The 19,717-nt window shown below is 43.9% G+C and overlaps 4 protein-coding genes across 4 annotated transcripts; 1 reads left to right on the forward strand and 3 right to left on the reverse strand.

Moving 5' to 3' along the window:
* Window positions 1-9,143: 9,143 nt before the first annotated feature.
* Window positions 9,144-11,038, reverse strand: CORC01_05211 (major facilitator superfamily transporter; the record flags this gene model as incomplete). Its single annotated transcript, XM_022616855.1, has 5 exons — window positions 9,144-9,659; window positions 9,725-9,934; window positions 9,996-10,094; window positions 10,184-10,887; window positions 11,002-11,038. The coding sequence occupies 5 exons, from the start codon at window positions 11,036-11,038 to the stop codon at window positions 9,144-9,146; spliced, it is 1,566 nt and encodes a 521-aa protein (XP_022476560.1).
* Window positions 11,039-13,423: 2,385 nt separating this feature from the next.
* Window positions 13,424-14,905, forward strand: CORC01_05212 (uncharacterized protein; the record flags this gene model as incomplete). The annotated part of the gene is made up of 2 exons (XM_022616856.1): window positions 13,424-13,650; window positions 13,741-14,905. 2 exons carry the CDS (start codon window positions 13,424-13,426, stop codon window positions 14,903-14,905), a joined length of 1,392 nt encoding a protein of 463 aa, XP_022476561.1.
* A 70-nt stretch (window positions 14,906-14,975) lies between these two features.
* Window positions 14,976-16,989, reverse strand: CORC01_05213 (GMC oxidoreductase; the record flags this gene model as incomplete). The annotated part of the gene is made up of 4 exons (XM_022616857.1): window positions 14,976-15,795; window positions 15,857-16,599; window positions 16,663-16,849; window positions 16,907-16,989. The coding sequence occupies 4 exons, from the start codon at window positions 16,987-16,989 to the stop codon at window positions 14,976-14,978; spliced, it is 1,833 nt and encodes a 610-aa protein (XP_022476562.1).
* Window positions 16,990-17,912: 923 nt separating this feature from the next.
* On the reverse strand, window positions 17,913-18,467 carry CORC01_05214 (uncharacterized protein; the record flags this gene model as incomplete). The annotated part of the gene is made up of 5 exons (XM_022616858.1): window positions 17,913-18,045; window positions 18,097-18,187; window positions 18,246-18,275; window positions 18,331-18,357; window positions 18,410-18,467. 5 exons carry the CDS (start codon window positions 18,465-18,467, stop codon window positions 17,913-17,915), a joined length of 339 nt encoding a protein of 112 aa, XP_022476563.1.
* Window positions 18,468-19,717: the final 1,250 nt, after the last annotated feature.

Consider the following 19,717-nt stretch of genomic DNA (forward strand, 5'->3'; position numbering starts at 1 on the left):
GTCGAAAACACACCATACCGACCCCTCGCCAGCCACGATGCGGTAGCAAGTAGTTTTCTCGTTAGTCCCATCATCCGATCGGCCGTTGCTTTCCCCATATATCTCGAGACAATTTGAAGATCTTGGCTTTGCCACCGGACTCAAGCGCGTCGAGAATGGGGGAAAGGGTCGACGTGGCTCCGGTCCAGCCTCCAGTTTGCTACGGGTGTGTTTGAAGCAATGGAAGCAATGCCCATGCCATACATGCTTCGATCTGAACCATCGGAATACTCTTGCCCAGTGAGTCAAGAGAGAAGCAATTGGTATTGTGCTCGTTCAACCCAAGAATCGGTTTGTTGGACAGTGTTGCCCCCTATTAGTGGTGTGATGTTATTTTCACTGACGATCTTGACGCAGCTGATGACGGCGGGAAATGGCTTGTCAAGGTACGTAGCCCGAAGCGGCATATACCTACCATGATTGGCCCTCACACGTTCTGTATAATGATCTAACCTAAACGCAAGCCAAGTCTCGGCTAAACTTACTAGTAAATGTGCTTGAGCCACAGACGCTCATACAATAACCTTGAAAGCCACCTCCACGTGCTCATACACAGAGTCATCAGATTTGACAAGAAGGACCCCGATACAATCGGCCAATGAACTCTCTGTTTGAGTGAGTCGGATATATTTGTACGGAAATGACAACTCAGCCTGGTGGCGTTAATCCGTTTTCGCTCTTTGAGAATAAGTAAACAGAAAGGTAGTTAAGGTTACGAACAGCTGAGCTATCAAACGTATTATCTCGTGGGAGCTCATGCAGAGATGCCTTGAAGGGTCGATACGAAGACAGATTCCGTTTGTAATAGCATGTTTGTTAGAGGTAAACTTACACTACCAGCAACCCTTGACCGCCTATCCACAGTCTCTCTCAGAAACTCTTTGTACATACATGGCTTGGAGTATTCTCGCGATGAAAATTCATCTTGTGTGAAACCGGCTGAGAACTCAAGAAGAGGTGACGAGGAAACCACTACAGGGCGATCCGACAGTATCTGTGCACTTGGAATCGCCGGGATCAATTGTGTAGGCGTCAGGCCCAATGCAGTTATAGGACGTGCACTGGAAAGCCACAGAGAACGAAGCCACCCAGTCTCCATTGGATGGGTCCTCGAGAAAGTCCAGGTAGCACGTCGATACGAATCCCTGGGTGCCTTTACGCGAGATCTGGCATTGGCAGCCAGCCACACTGTTGGTTTACGTAATCACAGGGTGATTTGTTCGATCGAACCGTAGTGACGAAGGGTCAATTACTCTTGTATTAATCTCTACGTGAAGTAGAAAAGAGAGGTTCCACCCATTAGTTAGATCGCCGGTCAAACGCTAAAATAGAGACCCTCAGATGGCCCCTACGCTGGCGCTGACTTGAGGTCGAATTAGGCTTCTAATCCGATACTAACTATCTCTCTTTTATTATTAATCTCGTACGATTAAAAAAGCAATTTAATAATCTTATGATAATATATAATACGCCGATAAAAATAATATTTATAATTCCTTTTTTATTTCCTTTTTAAGCCCTTTCTATATAACTTATCCTTTTATATATACTGTAATTATTCCGTTATTAATAAATCGTTCTAAACCTAAGTTTAGGTTCTATTTAGTAAAAGCGTTTATTAAATTATTTTTACCGTTAATCTAACGGATCTTAAAAATCTTACGTCGCTTATATAATTACTATAAGGCTATAATATCTATTATTAGCTTTTTCTCTTTAATAATACCTAACTTAACGAGGCACTTATATAATAAATAAGAATCCATATAAATAATTATTAATATTATAAATAAGGTTAATCGATCCGTAATCCGTTTAAAAATAATAAAGATCATATAAATAAAGTTAACACCGTTAACTATCTTATAAACTTTTAAAGCTAAAACGCTTTTAGTCACTTTTTTACTTTTAATTAATAAATAATAGACGATATTATTATATATCGTGAATTCGTCGTCTCTTATAGCCTCATTTATTAAAATAATAATATATCCGAATTAAAAAGTTAAATTTATATTATTTACAAACGATCCGTTAATAAAAATATAAAGCTTAATAGAGGCTAGATTTAATAAATAATAAGTTAGCCCGTAATTTAAGTTTACTATTTATTAGCTTAGCCGTTTATTTAGCACGGTAATGTTTTTTTTATTCAGATCTATAGCTTATATTATTTTTATAATATCGAACGTTATTTTAAGTTAATAAATATTAACGATATATAATCCTTTTACTTACTCTACTTAATATCTCTTTTATTAGTTATATAATATAAAGTTAACGAGGGTAATCTTTTTATTTTACCTTTTTTAATAGAAAATAATAATATCGCCTTTAATTATAAAGATCCCGCCGTTAAATATTAATAAATAATTAATAATAAAGATCTTTTTTAGTTTAATAGTGAATCCGGCTTTTTTAAACTTTTTATTTTCTTTCCGTATAAATTTAATATTAAATACGCTTAATATATCGTCGGTTTATATACTAACGATCTTATAAGGTCCTTTTAAATAATTAAAGATTAATAAATATAAATCGTAAGTTAATATAATTATACTTAGCTATTTAATATAGAAATCGTAATAAGTCGCTTACTAATAGGTTCCCGATTCTATTAGCCTATATAATAGTTTAAGCATTTTAATAATCGTGCCTTTTAAATACTTATTAATTATCTTTTTTAGAAGATAAATAAAGATCTTCCGTATTAAATTAATAACGGATTACGTATATACTTACGTAATATCCTTATTTTATATATAATATCCGTCTTTAATAAAGGAAAGGATTAAAGCTAATATTAACCGTTAACTACTCTTTTAAACCGTCGGTAATTATATAAGTAATTCTGCTTTCTTAACGTCGCTATATCCCTAGATTACGTAATAAGATTTCTTATACGGCGTATTAATTCCCTTACCTTTAATCTTTTAAACTATACGTAACTTAAAAATCCATAAATTAACGTACTTATTTAAATTATATAAAACAAAATAATATACGCCTCGATCTCATAAGGTTTCTATTTTAACAATATCTAAAGCCTTATAAGGCTTATCCTCTACGATAATAATCCTTTTCTTTCGTAATTTAAAAGCTAATTTAAAATCTATTTTCTTTTTAACTAAATAAAAAATATCGGTATAATTATTAATTAATCCGCTATAATTAAAAAGCTATAGAATTAAGTTTTTTTAAAACCGACCTTACCGCCGTCGCGGCGGATTTAATAATTAATTATTTAATTTATTAATTACGACGATCTCGTTAAAAACGATTTTTAATTAATCGATCTAATCTTCGCCCTTTTAAATAAAAAGTAACTATTCGACTTCCCTTAGCTTTTCTTTTTTTTCCTTATAAATTATCTCTTTATTTATTTAGTTATACGGTTAAATTGCCGTTATTACGACCTTAAATAGTTAGTCTCGATTTTTTATAATTATATAAAAACGCTCGTCGATAAAGACTAATTTATATAGTCTAGTTTATTTATTTATAATATCTCTCTAAACCCGTATATTTAAATTTAATAGGATATTAAAATTTTATAATATATTAAACCTATTACGTACCGCTAAGGCTTCGTTAATTTACTTTTTTATTTTTAAATCCCGTAAAGCTCGTATTACCTTTTTAATTATTTATACTTTTTAAATAATATTAAGCGACGGCGGCGATAAAATAATAATTTTAAAATATAATTTAAATATTAAAAATATTAAAATTAGACCTTACGGTCCGGTAATATTATTATAATACTTTAATATTATTTATAAATAATCGTCGTTTATAAAATCCGGGCTTTTATTTTTAATAATCTTAAACGCTTTTTTTAATTATTAATAGGCTCGTTCGATCTTACCGATATTATAATAAGCCTTAATTAATATTACTCTTAACTCGATCCTATATAATCTAGCATTCTCTTTAAATTTAATAAATTTAAAACTAATTCCAGTATTAATTCATATATTATTAAATAGGCCCTAATATATATCGATCCATCGCGTTTTTAATATTACTTAAACCGTTTTTATTTAAAAATCGGTAAAAAACTATTTTATTTAAAAAAAAATAGTTAAATTGATTATATAAAAAACTAGCCGGCTATTTAAATAAAAAACGTTTATTACTATTTCTTAGTTAAAATTAAGCTCGTTATAAATTTTAAATTTAAATCGCTATAGGCTTTACGTATTTATTTAATATTAATAATAAAATTTAATTAAATATTTTATTACCGCGATCTTAATATCGTTATTTAACTATTTAAATAAGGTATAAAACTTTTAAACCGATAAGTAACTAAACCTTTAATAAAAGCGCTATAATTCGGTCTTTATAAAATAATAAATTAATAAAATACCGGTCTTAAGCCTTATAAAAACGTAGCCCTATTGTCGTTTAATAATTTTAAACGCCTTATTATTAATAATTTTATTCATAAAGTTTTCAAACGTAATACTAAAGCGATCTATATTTACTAAATATAAAAAAAAAGGCATATTAATAAGTAGTATATAGAAGGTTATAGTACTAAATTAAATTTAAATATTAACTATTTCGATCTTAATAATTTATTCGCCGGGTCTAAACGTAATCCTAGCGATACCGGCCTTAGCGGTATTAAATTTAATTAAATAAATCTTTTTTAAAACTTAAAACTACCCTTCTCCCCCCGTTAACTATTTTAAAACTCCCGTATTTAAAATAATCCTTTAAAAAGTCTTTAATTTATATTAATTATTAATAAAATAAGTCTACGCGATCCTTTCCGCTTAATTAATTAAATTATATAAAAAGGGTCTTAGCGTTATTACTAAGCTTATTTCTTCCCTAAGATCACCTTTTTTTTCGCTTATTTAAGGTTAAAAATAAAAGGTTTTTGCCCCGGATTAAATTAAAAAGTCTTGAAATTAAGTAATCTTTTTATTAATAGATCGTAGCTAACCGTAAAGGAAAGCTTATTTATTTAGAGCTTTTATAGCTTACTTCTTATTAAATATTAAATAGCTAATTACCGATAAAGTAAAATAGAGCTATTAAGTCTTATCTAAAACGTCTAAATCCTTATCGTTATTAATTAAATAAGCGGTTAAATCTTCTATACTTTTAAACCTTATAATAAAATTTATAATCTTAAGCGATTTACCCTCGTAATTAATAAGGAATTAATTATATCTAATTAAGTTAGTTTTATTAACGGTTCCCTTCGCCTTTTTATATTGCTTATATATTTCGGTTCTTTTCTTTTTTAAATAATTACTAAACCAATAGCCTTTTTTTTAATATATATAATATTTTTAAAATCTACAGAACCCTATTATAAAAGGCTTTTAAGGGCTATTTAAAATTATTTTTTCGTTTTAACCCTACGATCGGGCGCCGTATTTAGCTTCTCTTTTTTTACTATTATAAATATAATTAACTTAGTACTATTAATACGGTTCTTTGTTAATTAAAAACTATTACTATTTAAATATCTTAGTTTCGATATTAAACCCGGTTCTAAATTAAACACAAAGCGCCTTATATTTATTAAATTAGTTTTATAAAATAAATCTTACCTTATTAACTTATTAAACCATAATTAATAAATAATCGACCTTCCGTTTATTAATTCCCTCTATTAATAAGGTTTTATTAATCTTATCGATCTATAAAATAAGCTTTTTAAAGATCTCTATCTTTAATTTACCCTCTATCTCTCTTACTACCGATCTAAATAATAAGGCTTTAAATTTAGTAAAAAGCCCTTTTCTCTAATTATTAATTTTAAAATAGCTTCGAAAAGCGTTAACAATCGTAATAAAGTCGTTTTAATCGACTATTATATATACGACTTAATAATAATATTCTTTAACTTTTCTAATAAAAACGATAATAATCGCTAAATAATATTAATAATTTTAAATCCTAATTTTTTTATAATTAGTATAAAATATAATTAAAATCTTTTATAAAACCTCGTACCTTCTTTTTAAATACTTCTTTTTTTTAAAAAAAATCTTATATAAATTGATTAACTACCGTATATTAACCGCTTTTAAACTTAGATTTTTATAACTTATTCAGAAAAAGGGATTAAAGCTACGTTAACTATAGTTAATTAATCGTAATTTAATATTTATATTTAATTAAATAGGGCTAAGCAGCTTTGTTTTTATCGACGATCCGTTAGCCGTAATAAAGGTCTATAAAAGTAATAATAACCTCACTTTTAATAATATCCTTCTAATTAATATAGATTTTAAAACCAAAATAGCTCCGTTCGTAATTTTAAATAAGAATTTAGGCTTTTTAGTTTGCTAAATAAACTATTCAAATCGACTAATTACCCGGTTAACTTATATTTTAAACTAAATTAAGAAATTAATTACCTAAACCGTTATTATAAAGGTTTTGTAAAGCTACTTTACTAGCGTTTAGTTTAATAAGACTTTATTATTATAAATAAATCTATTAAATTCTTTAATAATCCGTTTATTCGTAAGTTTAAACTAATTATTAGGCTAATAACCTAAATTATTAATTATATAATAAAATAGGGTTCGCTCGGTTAAGTTTTATTTACGATATATTTTAATTATAAATAATAGCGCTATATTAATTTAATCGTTATTAAAATCGTTCGTATTATCGTATAGCTAATTTCCTTAATACGCTTAGATATTAATAGTAATCTATTAATCTAAAATAGGCACTTTTACCTACGCCTAGCTTAACTTACTTAAGGTCGTATTACGGCTTATACTAAAACTTAAAGCGATCGTTATATTAGTTTTTAATATATTAAAGTTTAACCCGCTTAGAAGTAACGGCGGTAGCCTCTTATCGTCGCTTAATTCGTCGTTAAAAGTTAAATCGGTTCCTACGCCTTAAATTTACTTCGTAATATTTTTTATATTTATCTCTTAATTTATAAATAGGCTTTTAACGCCGTTTCTAACTATTATAGGCTCCTTCTACTTAATCTAAACGGTTTTATTATATTTCGTTAGGGCAAATTATAGTTAATTTAATAACATCTCGAATACGTACGTTTCTCCCTAAGTAGACACCCGGGAGGCGTATACATTCGTTAAGTAAATTACTATTATTCGGTAGTTTACTTCCCTTTAAAAGGTATAAAAAGACCGTTTTAAATCCGTTCTTAGTCTTCTTTTCTCTAGGATTGCCTTAGCCCTAGCCTCTTCCTTTAGCACCTATTGCTAGATTATAAAGATACCTACTACCTTCGTACGGCAGGTACTCATAATAAGCTAATTAAGCCTAGAAATCTTATAATAACCTTATTTTTTACTCATAGATCGTTATTAAAGTAGTATTTTATTTATTTACTTAAAAAAGTAGTAAAAAAGCCAAAAAAGAGGTTAAATTAAATAAGATTTTACAAGGTTTACTCTATATTTTCGATTTCTTTTTTAATTTAATCGTTATATAGCTTAGGTTTATTAAGGCTGCTTCCTTTACTTTTACCTTAAGGGCTCGTTTTCGTAGGCTATAAAATAAGCGTAAATATTATATAATCCGGTCGCGGTTAATATAAATATAAAATAAATAGATTTATATACTTACCGTAAAAAGTAAATAAAATAAAAAAGTAAAAAAAAGGGTTTTTTAAAATTAAAAGAGGTATAAAAAAAAAGATTTTTTTAACGATTAACGGTTAATTTAGGCAGTTCTGTTAATAGACTATTTAAAAGCGTTATTAACATAATAAACGCCTCTTTTTTAATAAAAGTTTAGAAGATCGGAAATCTTTTATTCTATACGGCGTTAAAAAGTCGTTTCTTTTAATTTTTATAAAAGGTTAAGATAGTGCGATTCTTTTATCCCGTATAGTATTAAAAGGTCGCCTTTTTTATTTTTTAATAGCCTTATTAATTTATAATAGTAATTAAACTATTAATTAATATTAGTTTACGTAATCATAAGGTAATTTATTCGATCGAACCGTGGTAACGAAGGGTTAATTACTTTTATATTAATCTTTACGTGAAGTAGAAAAGAGAGGTTCTAACCGTTAGTTAGATCGCCGGTCAAACGCTGATATAGAGACCCTCAGATGGCCCCTGCGCTGGCGCTGACTCGAGGTCGAATTGGGCTTCCAATCCGACACCGCCCGTGTCTTCGTTTTTGAGTCTTGAGGAATTGGGTTTCTTCGATTCGGCGGGAACGTCTTCATCTACTATCAAATTTACCTATCAGGCTTCTAGCCTATATTGCTATAGAAGTAAATCACGTAAAGACACTTGGACCGATAGAGCATTGCGGCAGGTAGCCCAAGACTCATGACACAAGTCACGGGTGGCTCTGGTGGTTGTCGAGTATGACCGCGCCTATCATCTAGGGTAGCCATGCTAACAATCGTATTTGCTGAGCCAGAGCCATCGACCGTAGCAAGATCCCTAAAGTGCACAGCCTTGGAGATTCGCAACGTCCGCAGGGGCCGTGGAGGAAGGTCGGCAAGTAGAGGCGGGTTGAAAACTTGGGTGCTGATCTGACGAATAAAGGAAGAGATCTATGGGCAACAGCCGCGAACTCTAGATTTCAGTCATAGGTTGCATCGAATTTGCTGCTTTCGGAATACAAATGTCGCCATACCACCTTCGAAAACCTGAAGCAGCTCTTGTGATATTTGTCGCTCCATTGAATTCGTAAACACAAACTAAGGTGCTAGGGGGTCACCATTTGTAGAGTATAACTAATCTGGAACTTCTGTATTAACGACTAGAAGATTCAAGAGACCCTGACACAATTACTGAGTTAGAAACTCTAAAACTGGCAGTGCTCGAGAATGAAGTTTACTCCAAGAAACCATTCAGAATATATGCGCCCACAACGATGTATCGAGGAGAATAAAGATATCTAGGATATTCTAATCAGAAGCAAACACGCTTTGTGCCCCAGTAAAATGCTTGAATCCATATGCAAAGATATTTGCCTAGACATGTGAAAGTGTTCCGTGCTCACAACCCCTAAGCGTCTCTAAATCGTCAAACAGCAGTAAGCAAGAGACCGAAAGTATCAGCCAAGGACCGTTCAAAGTGCGTCTAGAACCTAGGAGTAGGTTTGAGGACACGAGAACTCAAAGTCTAGTCTACATTAGGGACGGAGGCCGGTGCCGTGACGCCTTCCTCATCTCGTTTCGTGATTCCTTCCTTTTTCTTGTCTCGCTTATACAAGTAAGCCACAATCGCCGTGATTACGGCTTGGGCACCAAAGGCGACAGTCGAGAAGATGAAGCCCTTTGTAAACTTTGGCGAGTCAACTTGGGGGTACGTCAAGATCGGCACCCAGGCGTTGAAGGCGTAGCCCAGCGAGTTCATGATTCCTATCACAATGGCACGTTCCTCGGCGTCGGCACCGCAAATCTCGTTGGTCCAACTCATGCTGAGTGGGCCGTACGGGACCGAGGCACGCTGTAAGAGGAACGCGAACCACTTGAGCCCGTCTGGGACGTTCCAGATGGCGAGAATCAAGGCGGCGAAACCGCCAAGGAAGGTGGATATCGACATGACGCTGGCACGATGGCGGATCGCGTCAGAGAGAATGGCGAACGAAACCGTGAGAACTAGTTGAATGGCCGAAGCCGCTGTAGGAATGATATTCTGGAAAATGTGTTAGCGATCCTGTAGAGCACATTCTTTCCTTGCATCGAGCTAGGTAAACTCACAATCTTCTCCACGGACTCGCCCTTGGATTTGAGCCAGAGAGAAAAGGGATTAACACTGCTGGAAGGACCAATGTTGATGAAGATGATGTAAAGAATGGTCAAAAAGTAGACATGCCAGCGACCAAAGATGCGCTTAAAGGCAGAGCGGCCCAATTTGGTTCGCGGAGCACGGCCAACGCTCTCCATTCGCTTACGGGCCAGCTCACGATCCTGAGTCAGTGTCAGCAGGTGGTTACTCCAAAGAAAGAGACTTGAAGGTCGTTTCACTCACATCTTCAGTCAAGTAGAATGCACGCGTATTCTCTGGGAGATCGGGTAGGAAAAAGTACCCAGCGATGCAAATTGGCAGACTGATGATTCCATCCATAATCTGTACAGGTGAAGCCGAGTCAGCAAGGGGTCCTTTTGCAGGATGCGTCTCCACCACAGCACGCCATATGGCAATCGAGGGGTGCTTACAAATAGCCATTTCCAACCTGTCAGCCCGTGAACGCCGTTGAGGCCCTTGTAGACACCGGCTTGCAGGTACCCCGAGAACATGCCCGCCGCAGCGGAAGAGGCGTGGAAGATGCAGGCTCGCTTGCCCAGCTCAGACGGCTTATACCAGGAGCCCAGGATGGTGTGAGCGGCCGGGTAGAAGATGGACTCGGCCAAGCCCACGAAGAAGCGAATGGCGATAACGTGATTCGAGGTCTTTGCCGCTGCCAGACAAAAGGTCAAGACGGTCCAGAGGAGCTCGCACGAGGGCACCCAGATGGACGGGCGGACTTTGGTGAGGATGATTTGCGAGGGGATCTGGCCCACGACGTAGCCGACGGTCCACGCCGTGTCAATGAGGTTGAGCTCGTTTCCGTTCATGGCAAGGTCCTCTTTCATGCCGCTGACGAACGCGTTACTGATGTTTGTCTGGTCGAGGTTTTTGATAAAGTAGCCGAAACTCAGCATTGTTATCAAAAAGACATCGAGTTTCTGGATGAATACGCGCTCCTCCTGCGTCCGATCTGGCTCATAGTCCCAGATGTACGACCACCATGGCGCCTTCTTCTTCTCGAGCACCGTGGAGTTTTGTCCGTCTGAAAAGGTCTCGTCCACCGTCACTCCCTTGCGAGACGCGGACGCGTATTCCTGGTCTGACCCCATGCCGCCGAGCAGAGGTGAGAGCTCTAGAGAATCACGTAGAGTTAACGTCGTGAAAACGGGGAGGGGCTCCAAAAAAGAGGGAGGAATTCAGCCGTCACACCGTTCAGACGACAACAACTCTGGGGGGGATTTCGTACCTGATTTATGTATCTCGCTTCCTGATAAACTGGCCATCGCGCTACGCTAGGGGAGGTTTCAAGTTGGCCACAATCTCACAGATACTGCAGAACTGCGCAGATAACACTCCGGGACTCGTGTGGGTGACAACAGGTTCCAATGCTTGATGATGTGCTGCGAAGCGCTGGTGATTCGCTACCCCTTGGCGTGGGGGGTGTCGCCATCGCGGGGTCCAGTGTCGTGATTCGGCCGTGGCTGCCTCAAAACCGCCCTCAACGCCACCCGTCTTCTCCACGAAAGGCCTCTTGGCAGCGGAGGTTCTTGATGACTAGACTCTTCTTATTGCAAGGGAGAAACGACAACGTTACATATCAATCTCATTGATCATTCGATTCCATAGAGCCCTGCCGTCACGGAACATTGTTCTCGGCAGTCAGTTGCTGGTGCCGGGTGCTCCCGTTGGCAATTGCCACATTGAAGTTTCATCATCAGGGAGTGCGGGATGGGAAGAAGTATTTCAATTGAGTCTAGTATTCGCATCGGCGGCACAATCTCTCGGAAGACCGATCGACGGGGTCGGGCGTTGGCACGGGCGGCGCCGGCGTTGTCCCACTATGTCGGGCCCCCATGGGCCGTGGTCCGAACTGTCGGCGACCCATAATTGGCGTTCTTGGATCTGGGACGATGCATGCACAGTACCCCGCCCGGACGCGGGACCGGGCCGCTGGTTCACCAATTGTAAGCGGGATATGAGGCTCGTACCTGTGGACTGATGTTCCAGAGGTCACCAGCCGTAGGTATGAGTGAGCTCGGGGTAAGTTCACAATGATTTTCGGCTCTCAGTGGACATATGGCTATAATTCCGGCGATTTTTGCCCATGTTCCCGAAAATCGCTGGGTGCCCAATCCTCGTTACATATTCAAGTGGCTTTCATCCCAGTATTCTGTATCAATGATACGACATTAGGAAGAAGTTCAAAGTCGAAAGGGGGAGGGACCATGCTCGAACAGAGACGTTGAGCAATTTATCGGCAGCTGGTAATGGGAACATGATTCCCAAAGCAGCACGGTTGCATAGTAAAACTAGAACGAACGGGATTAAGCTTCGCCAAGGCCAAGACCCAAGCCTCGGAGACGCCTGACATTGAACGTGCAGCGCCAAGCGAGAGGGAAGATGCAGCCCTCGCGCCGCGTGGCATCGCCAGGCCAAGCCTTTTGTACCAATGGTCTAAGCCGCGCAGCAATACTTGGGTAGAACATCACAAATTGTCAGCAGCGAGTCTCCATGCGGTCATATCTGAGAGCTGGGTTTAAATGCGGGCTGGCGTTCCTCGGTGGAAACAAGTATCGCCGATCAGGGCTCGATCAAAAGACGTCGTGCTCTCGATACACGGCGGCCGCCATGGTTAGTTCGACTACACGAAACCTGCGAATCTGGCTCCTCTTGACAAGGTCAAAATCTGGCCCAATTTGTCACAATGTCGGCTTCATGCAGCTGCCATGTCAGCTTACCATGGTGACGATGTCATCAAAGAGTCCAGACTATCGGAATACAAGACACAAGCAACCGTAGTGTGCCGCGATGCCGCACGGCGCTAGGACGAAGCGTCCCCAAATCACACGAAAGGGTTGCCGAGCTGTGAGATCCCCAAGTCTACAAAATTCTTCGAAATAGACAACGACATCCCACTCCATTTCTCAACATCTCACCTTTTCTATATCTCTTGGAACTGCAGGCTATTGGTCAAGAGCTCATATAAACTAGCGCTCTCTGTCCGGACCACCCCTGCTGGCATGGCTCAGCCCTGTCCGATACGCAGGCTGCAGCCACCAAAGAAGAAAAGAAAAAAAAATAAAGGCGCGTCTCCTCCACAGCCCGGCTCCGCCATTTGAACTAAGCCAGGCGTAAGCGGCATGTGGGTAAAGGGCGGCCGCCTCTACCCCACAAACGGGACTTTGGTATACTCGAGCCAACAGCTTTAGAGACAGGGACGAGGTTTACTGACGAGGACTGCATGAGGCTATTCTTCTTTTTAGCTAGCGAGATGACGGAGACCCCCTGGGGCAAGTCTTTCTCCCAACGACCAAAGTTCCGAAAAGATGAAAAATTGACATGACCAAGGCGCCGTTTGGGTTATTTGGCGATGTCTTCACGCTCCGCAGCACCCGCGAGGGCGTTGCCGTGATCCTGGCAAGAAAGTTGCCTGGAGGATCGGCATCCTCAACGAGGCAAAGCTCCATCGTTTGAAGCTCTCAGCTCGTGCCCTACTCGACCTCTTCCAATGTGTGATATATAAGTCGTCATGTCGGCCCCGTCGTGAAGATGAATGATCAGCAGTCTCATTCGCAGCGGCATCTCTCATCCTTAGTTCCCATCGTTGTCATAGTCTTTCCCATTCCAAACCAGCCGCCTGGTCAACCCCGTCCCCCAAAAGCATCATCATGAGATTCGAAACAGTCTCTGGGGCCGTCGCCCTCCTCGCCCTGAGCCAATCCGCGACCGCCGACCCGGTGAATATCAAGCTCCACAGCCGCCGCGCAAATCTCTCAAAGGCAAAGACCCTCAGCAAGCGCGCATCCATCGGATCAGTCTCCCTGACCAACTGGTTCGAAAACTTTGACCTCCAATGGATCGGTGAGGTCGACGTCGGCACCCCGCCCCAGAAGCAGTAAGTGTTGGCTCCCGAACGACGTGAACGTCTGTCTCCCTCAGGGATAGCAACGGCGGCAACTGGATTAACACGAGCAAAAATTCCCAGCATCGTCACCTTTGACACCGGCTCAACGGACCTCATCCTCCCCTCGACAGCCTGCTCCAACTGCGTCGCCGCAAAAGAATTCAATGCCTCCTCCTCGACCTCCTTCTCCTCCGCTCCCGGCTACAACGTCACCACCGCCTTCGGCACAGGCGGCAAATCCGTCCCCTACGCCGTCCCGCAAGCCGCAACGGGCAACGTCGTCACCGACACCGTCACCATCGCCAACCTCACCGTCGCCAACCAGACCTGGCTGCTCTGCGACACCTACGCCGAGGCCTTTAACGAGATGCCCAACATTGACGGCATCTTTGGCCTCGGACCCCCGGGCTTCTCGCACTTCTCCGACGAGACAAACACGTCCTTCTCGACCTGGTTCTGGACCCTCGCGCAGAGCGGCGGCGTGCCGGAGCCCCTCTTCTCCTTCTTTCTCAACTCTGGACAAGGCAGCGCGCCGGGCGAACTCACGCTCGGCGGCGTCAACAAGGACCGCTACGAGGGCGAGATTGCGCAGGCCGACTTCAATATGACGGTATCCTACCTCGGCGGCAGCTGGTTCATCGACCAGCCCGCCTTTTATGTCAACGGCAAAACCGTCAGCAACTCCAACGCCTCGGGCGCCGCGTTCCCCGTCGGCGTCTCCAACGTCGACACCGGCACCGCCTTCCTGCAGACGCCAGACTACCAGACCGCAAAGGACATTTACGCCGCCATCAGCCCCGAAATCACCCAGATCGACGAGCTCGGCGCGTGGGGCGCCCCCTGCGACACCGTCGAGAAGCTGGACCCGACCCTGACCTTCACCCTCGGCTCCGGCGACGCCCTCGTCAACATGACTGTCCCCAAGGGCGCGTTCAACCTGGGCGAGTACCCCGGCCACGCCGGCATCTGCCAGACGCTGTTCCTGAACCCCGTCCAGCCCATCAGCGACCTCGCTTCCATCTGGGTCCTGGGGAGCCCGCTGCTCAAGGGGTACTACACCGTTTGGAACGGGACCGACGCCGAGCAGCTCACGTTTGGCGTGGCGCGCCTCAAGGTCAACGCTACTGCTACGAACGGTACTTCGAGCCCGACGGCTACGCCGACTGCTGTCAATGGTGGAAGCGTCACTGGTCCGGCTGGAGTCCTTGCTGCGTTTGCTCTGACGATGTTTGCTCTCAGCTTGTAGATGCTTCCGCCTTATGTAAACGTTTGTAATTCATACATGATGATGGCGAGAATTGAATAGATAGTGCGCCTCAGAGGGCATCCTCTTTGATAAAATCAGCTGCCCGCTCCGCCACCGCGTAGACCAGAGACTGAATGTTGGCCCTCGGAATCAGCGGGAAGATGCTAGCATCGACGACCCTCAGTCCCTTGACCCCGTATACCTTGAATCTTTCATCGATAACACCACCCTTTGACCTGGGCAGCATGGCGCAGGTACCGCAGGGGTGGTATTCGCTCTGCATGCTATCGCGGATCCAGTCCTCGACGTTCTCGGCGGTGAGCTCGTGGTACCCGGGCTGGAAGACGGTCCCTCCGCCCTGGAGCAGGTTGCTCAACGGCGGCGTCCGCGCGACGGTCTGCAGGTGAAGCGCAATGGCTTTCAGAAGCTGCACGTCGAGCGGGTGCGAGAGGTAGCGGGGGTCGATGAGGGGGTGGACGGCTGCGTCGGCGGATCGGATGTGGATTGCGCCTCGAGAAGAGGGGTGCTCGAGGACGCCCAGGAGAGAGAGGAAGTTGCCCGGTGCTCCCGCCGAGAAGAGTTTGGTCGTGTCGGCGGAGAACTGGGGAGAGATGCCACCCTCGATCGTGAGCTCTTGGGCGATTGCTTCCGATTTGAGGTCTCGAAAGATGATGCCGTGTTGCTCGGCCAAGCTGGGGACGCTGTTCTTCTGAGAAGGTAGAGATAAGTCCAGAGTGGAGGCGATCTGGTTCAGAGACAAGAGTGCCGAGCTGGCGCCCGCGGACGACAGACGACCAGTCTTGTTCTGGAGGTACAGGTCGAGCTGCTCCTGGAAGTAGGTTGCGTTGGCGTAATCCTCATTGGTGGGCACACCGGGCTTCGCCGCAAATCTGGGATGATGTTAGCTGTTGTCTGCGCTTGTTGTGTGCATATTTGCCAAGTCAGATTTACCCTAGAGGGACATAGACGTGATCTTGCAGATTCTCACCGACATTAGGATTGTCGACGAAAACCTCGACACCGTGGGTTCCCAAAAGTTTCTTGTCGCCTACGCCAGAGACCTCGAGGAGCTGCGGCGAGGCGACGGACCCTGCAGCGAGAACCACCTCCATCTTGGCGGCTGCTTCATGTGTCTCTCCACCCTGCGACCACTTGACACCTTCCACTTGGATCCCATTACGAGTTTTCTTCAGCACGAGCTTGGTCACCAGAGCGTCAGTCACTACCTTCAAATTGGTCCGGTGACGTGCCGGATCGAGATAGGCATTTGCAGCGTAGCTCCTCGTACTCTTGTCGATGTTGAGCAAGTTGACGTAGCCTCCCAGTGCCAGGCCATCACGGGGATCGCCGTCGACCTCAAGCCCAAGCTTCTCGAAAGTTCGTGGCCAGGCTTTGAGAAATGGGCTGTAGAGTTGGGGGAACTCATTGATGATGGGCCCGGTGGCACCATGGACGCTCGGGTCAACGTATTCGAGGAGAAGATCGCTCGTCTGCTGGCTCGAGGGGGCTACGAACGACTCCGATTTCCGAAAGTAAGGAGCGAGCGCCTCCCACGACCAGCCCTCGTTTCCCAAGGCGCCCCAGTTGTCAATATCTCGTCGTGAAGGGTGCGTCCAGAACATAAAGTTCATGGCGCTAGAGCCGCCCAGCTGCTTCCCGCGGATATGAGCGACGACCTTGTTGTTGGCCGAAGTCTGGATGCGTCAGCCTGCCGTATTCCGTCGGCGCATATACCGAGACCTGGGTAAGTCCTTTACCTGGGGAATTGTCTTGTAATCCCAATCATAGTCGGCGTCACCATACATGGCAGGAAATAGCCCGGGAGCCAAAACGTTGAGGTCAGCAGAGCGATCAGCGCCGGCTTCCAAGACGAGGACCGTCACTTGAGGATCCTCGCTAAGGCGAGCTGCGACCGTCAGGCCAGCGGTTCCTCCACCAACGATGCTGATATCATGTTAGTCAATCCTCCGAGTCTTCCAATGTTCGATGGTTGCCCCTTACATGTAATCGTAACTCTCAGCCATGGCCGTCACCATAAGGCTTGCCCATATGCCGACCCAGTACGGACGAGGTCTCAAACGCATAGTAGAGCAAGAACCGGATCTGACGAGGAACTGAGCTTGAGTATGAAGACATTAGCAGCTAGGGGACATGATCGATTTATACCCATCGAATCACGAATTAGAAATCATGGACACTTGTCCAGTAGAGCCTTGATCTATTGGATAGCAGTTTCCGATCAATAATCAACAGCTTTCCGTGATTCTCATTGGGCGCAAATCCCAATGGCCCGAGACCAGTGCCACTTTGTGTGGACATTAGACCAAGACATAGCTGCTTTGATGCGTATTACTGCGTCGAATAGGCTAGGTCATGCAATGAAGCAAGGACGATGCAACGCTGGTAATAAAAACCGCATGCACTATGAGTAAGCAATGTCTAGCGGAACTCCGCAAACACACGCCGAGACTCGAAAGTGGGCGACAAGTTCAGAGCCAAGAAGTTTGTGATGCAACGGCTGTTTGAATATGCATGGTTGCTAGCAAGTTTATGATATCAAGTCCACATTGACTCAACCACTACCAGACTGCTTCGAGAGATGAGCGCATTGAGGGGAAAGAAACCGTGTCAGCACAATGCGATCCATGTGGAAGCGGTTGGCCGGTCCCGCTTGAAAAACTTTCATTCTTTGTAACTTTCAAAGCCCCCTGGAACTCGAATGCTGCTTGCCTTGTCTCCTCTGCTTTCGGTGGTCTCCTTGATGCGGACCAAAGCGACAGGCAGGATGCGCGGCGGGGGCACTGGGCATTGGCCCTAGCAGGTGCGAGGACAGGCCTGTAAGATGGAATAACTTTTCTCGTGCAGTCGTGATATGCCCAACACACCTAAATATTATACAGATTTCCATTTGATGCCGGTGTTGTAGCATCGTGCCGTCCTTTTGCAACAGCCTACTATTCTCCTACATGATGATGTACAGGGTATTTCGAATTTTGTGTCCTCTAGCTTATTGCTGGCGCTTCGAGTACTCGGAGCCGGGGCCGTACATGATAATGGGTCTTCGGTTGGCCCTTCGGAAAGCCTCCTCGGCAATGGGAGAAGCATCGGACCGGATGACACTGCCGATGGACATGAAGAAGCTGGGTGGCTGTTAGTGCTCGCGCGTAGACGACAGGCCGGCTGTGACCTACCCGAAAGTCGCTCCCGAGCCCAGCATGTATTGCCCTAGCGTTCTCATGATGCCGTTGGGGCCGGCACCGTAGCGCATGATATTGACCGAGCCTGTGGGCGTAGCTGGTTAGTCGTTGTGATGCGACAGAGGGAGGGAGGTGCTACACACCGAAAACGAAGCCCATGACAGATCCGACAGCTATAGAAGGATCAGCGACGGGATCAGGAGGAGTCTCCAGACAGTCTACACATACTACCGCCCATGAGGGCACCCATTTTCACTGCGGAAAGTTAGCTAGATGCTCGTGTAAAGGTTATAAGAGAGAATCGTACTCTTGTCGGCGATGGAAGGACCCATGGCGCCGCCGTGTTGCGCAGGAACAGGAGGCATTGTGAATGTGGAGGGAGGTCTGTTGGAGATTGAGTATTGGGTGGTCAATGTCAGTCGAGCTGGTGGTGGTGGTGCTCAAACTCGGACAGCCCAGTCGTGCGATGCGAATCCGTGATGTTTGCGACGGTGGGGCTGGGAGAAGCTCTTCCAATTTGCTGCACCCAATCCAAGTGACCACAGCCAGCCTTTCCGAGCCGGGTGCCCCACTGGAGCTTTGGACGAATCGAATCCGGGGTACGGCAGTTGTTCGGCAAAATGACCGAAGCGGCTAGCCCCACTCCTATGGTTCGAGAGCATCTCAGAAGCGATGTCAAGGTCACCTGCTGCACAGGCCACCTCGCCTTCCATTGGTGGCCTTGGACCTTCCTCTATCAGACCTCTGGCTGTCTGGTTGGCTGCATGTCCACCTTCGTACGAGACATGTCACGTGCTTCGAGTCTTTGAACAGCGCAGGCGACCACCGCAAATGGAATGTGATGGTGGCAGGTGAGGGTGGATCCCCACGGCTAAGGCAAGTCGTCCAGCTGGAGGCGATGACAGCACAGTGACCAGATCAGACCGCCTTCACCCGGAACAGCACCAGTGTTTTTTTCTTTCTCTCCTCCTTTCCTATCCCTACCACACCTCTCCCTCTTTCTCCCCTACCTTACTCGATCCTGTTCATATGGAGATCATCCAGTTGGCCCATGGTGGAAAATCAGTCAAACACCCAAGCCTCGGGGGCCTGTGCTCAGCTGAACTGAATTGAACCCAACAGAACCACCAACTGAAATTTCCCGGTCCCTCGACCTCCCTCCCGCCTGCTGTTTCCGCCCGCCCATGTCCCAGGTCGGTTCCGGCGCGTGTTTCCGAACGCTGTTTGGTCCACCCACAGGTGTCCCCCAGCGCTCACGCACTTACGCACTCACGCTAAGCGCTTAGCGAGACGGGGCGACACGTTCTGTTCTCTTTGCCCAAATCCTAGAATCAACCTCACCTACCAATACCTACCCACGGAGACCACCCGACCCCCGACGACGCTTCCGCTTGAGCCCATCGTCGACTGTGGTGCTCAAAGAAAACAATCCCTTTGCCCACTCTCTGTTCATTGCTGGTATGTCCCTGATGCCCTTCTGAGCCTCCTTGGCCGGGTTTTCTGCGACCCTCTGTCCCGTCGCAGGCCGCTTCTGGGCCGCGCCAATTGGCTGCCCACCCCTATCCTTGCCGCGACATCATCGCTGACTTAATTTTTTTAACCTGCCAGCTCAGCC

Source organism: Colletotrichum orchidophilum, assembly GCF_001831195.1.
Source record: "Colletotrichum orchidophilum strain IMI 309357 chromosome Unknown Scaffold_36.1, whole genome shotgun sequence".
NCBI classification, from domain to species: domain Eukaryota; kingdom Fungi; phylum Ascomycota; class Sordariomycetes; order Glomerellales; family Glomerellaceae; genus Colletotrichum; species Colletotrichum orchidophilum.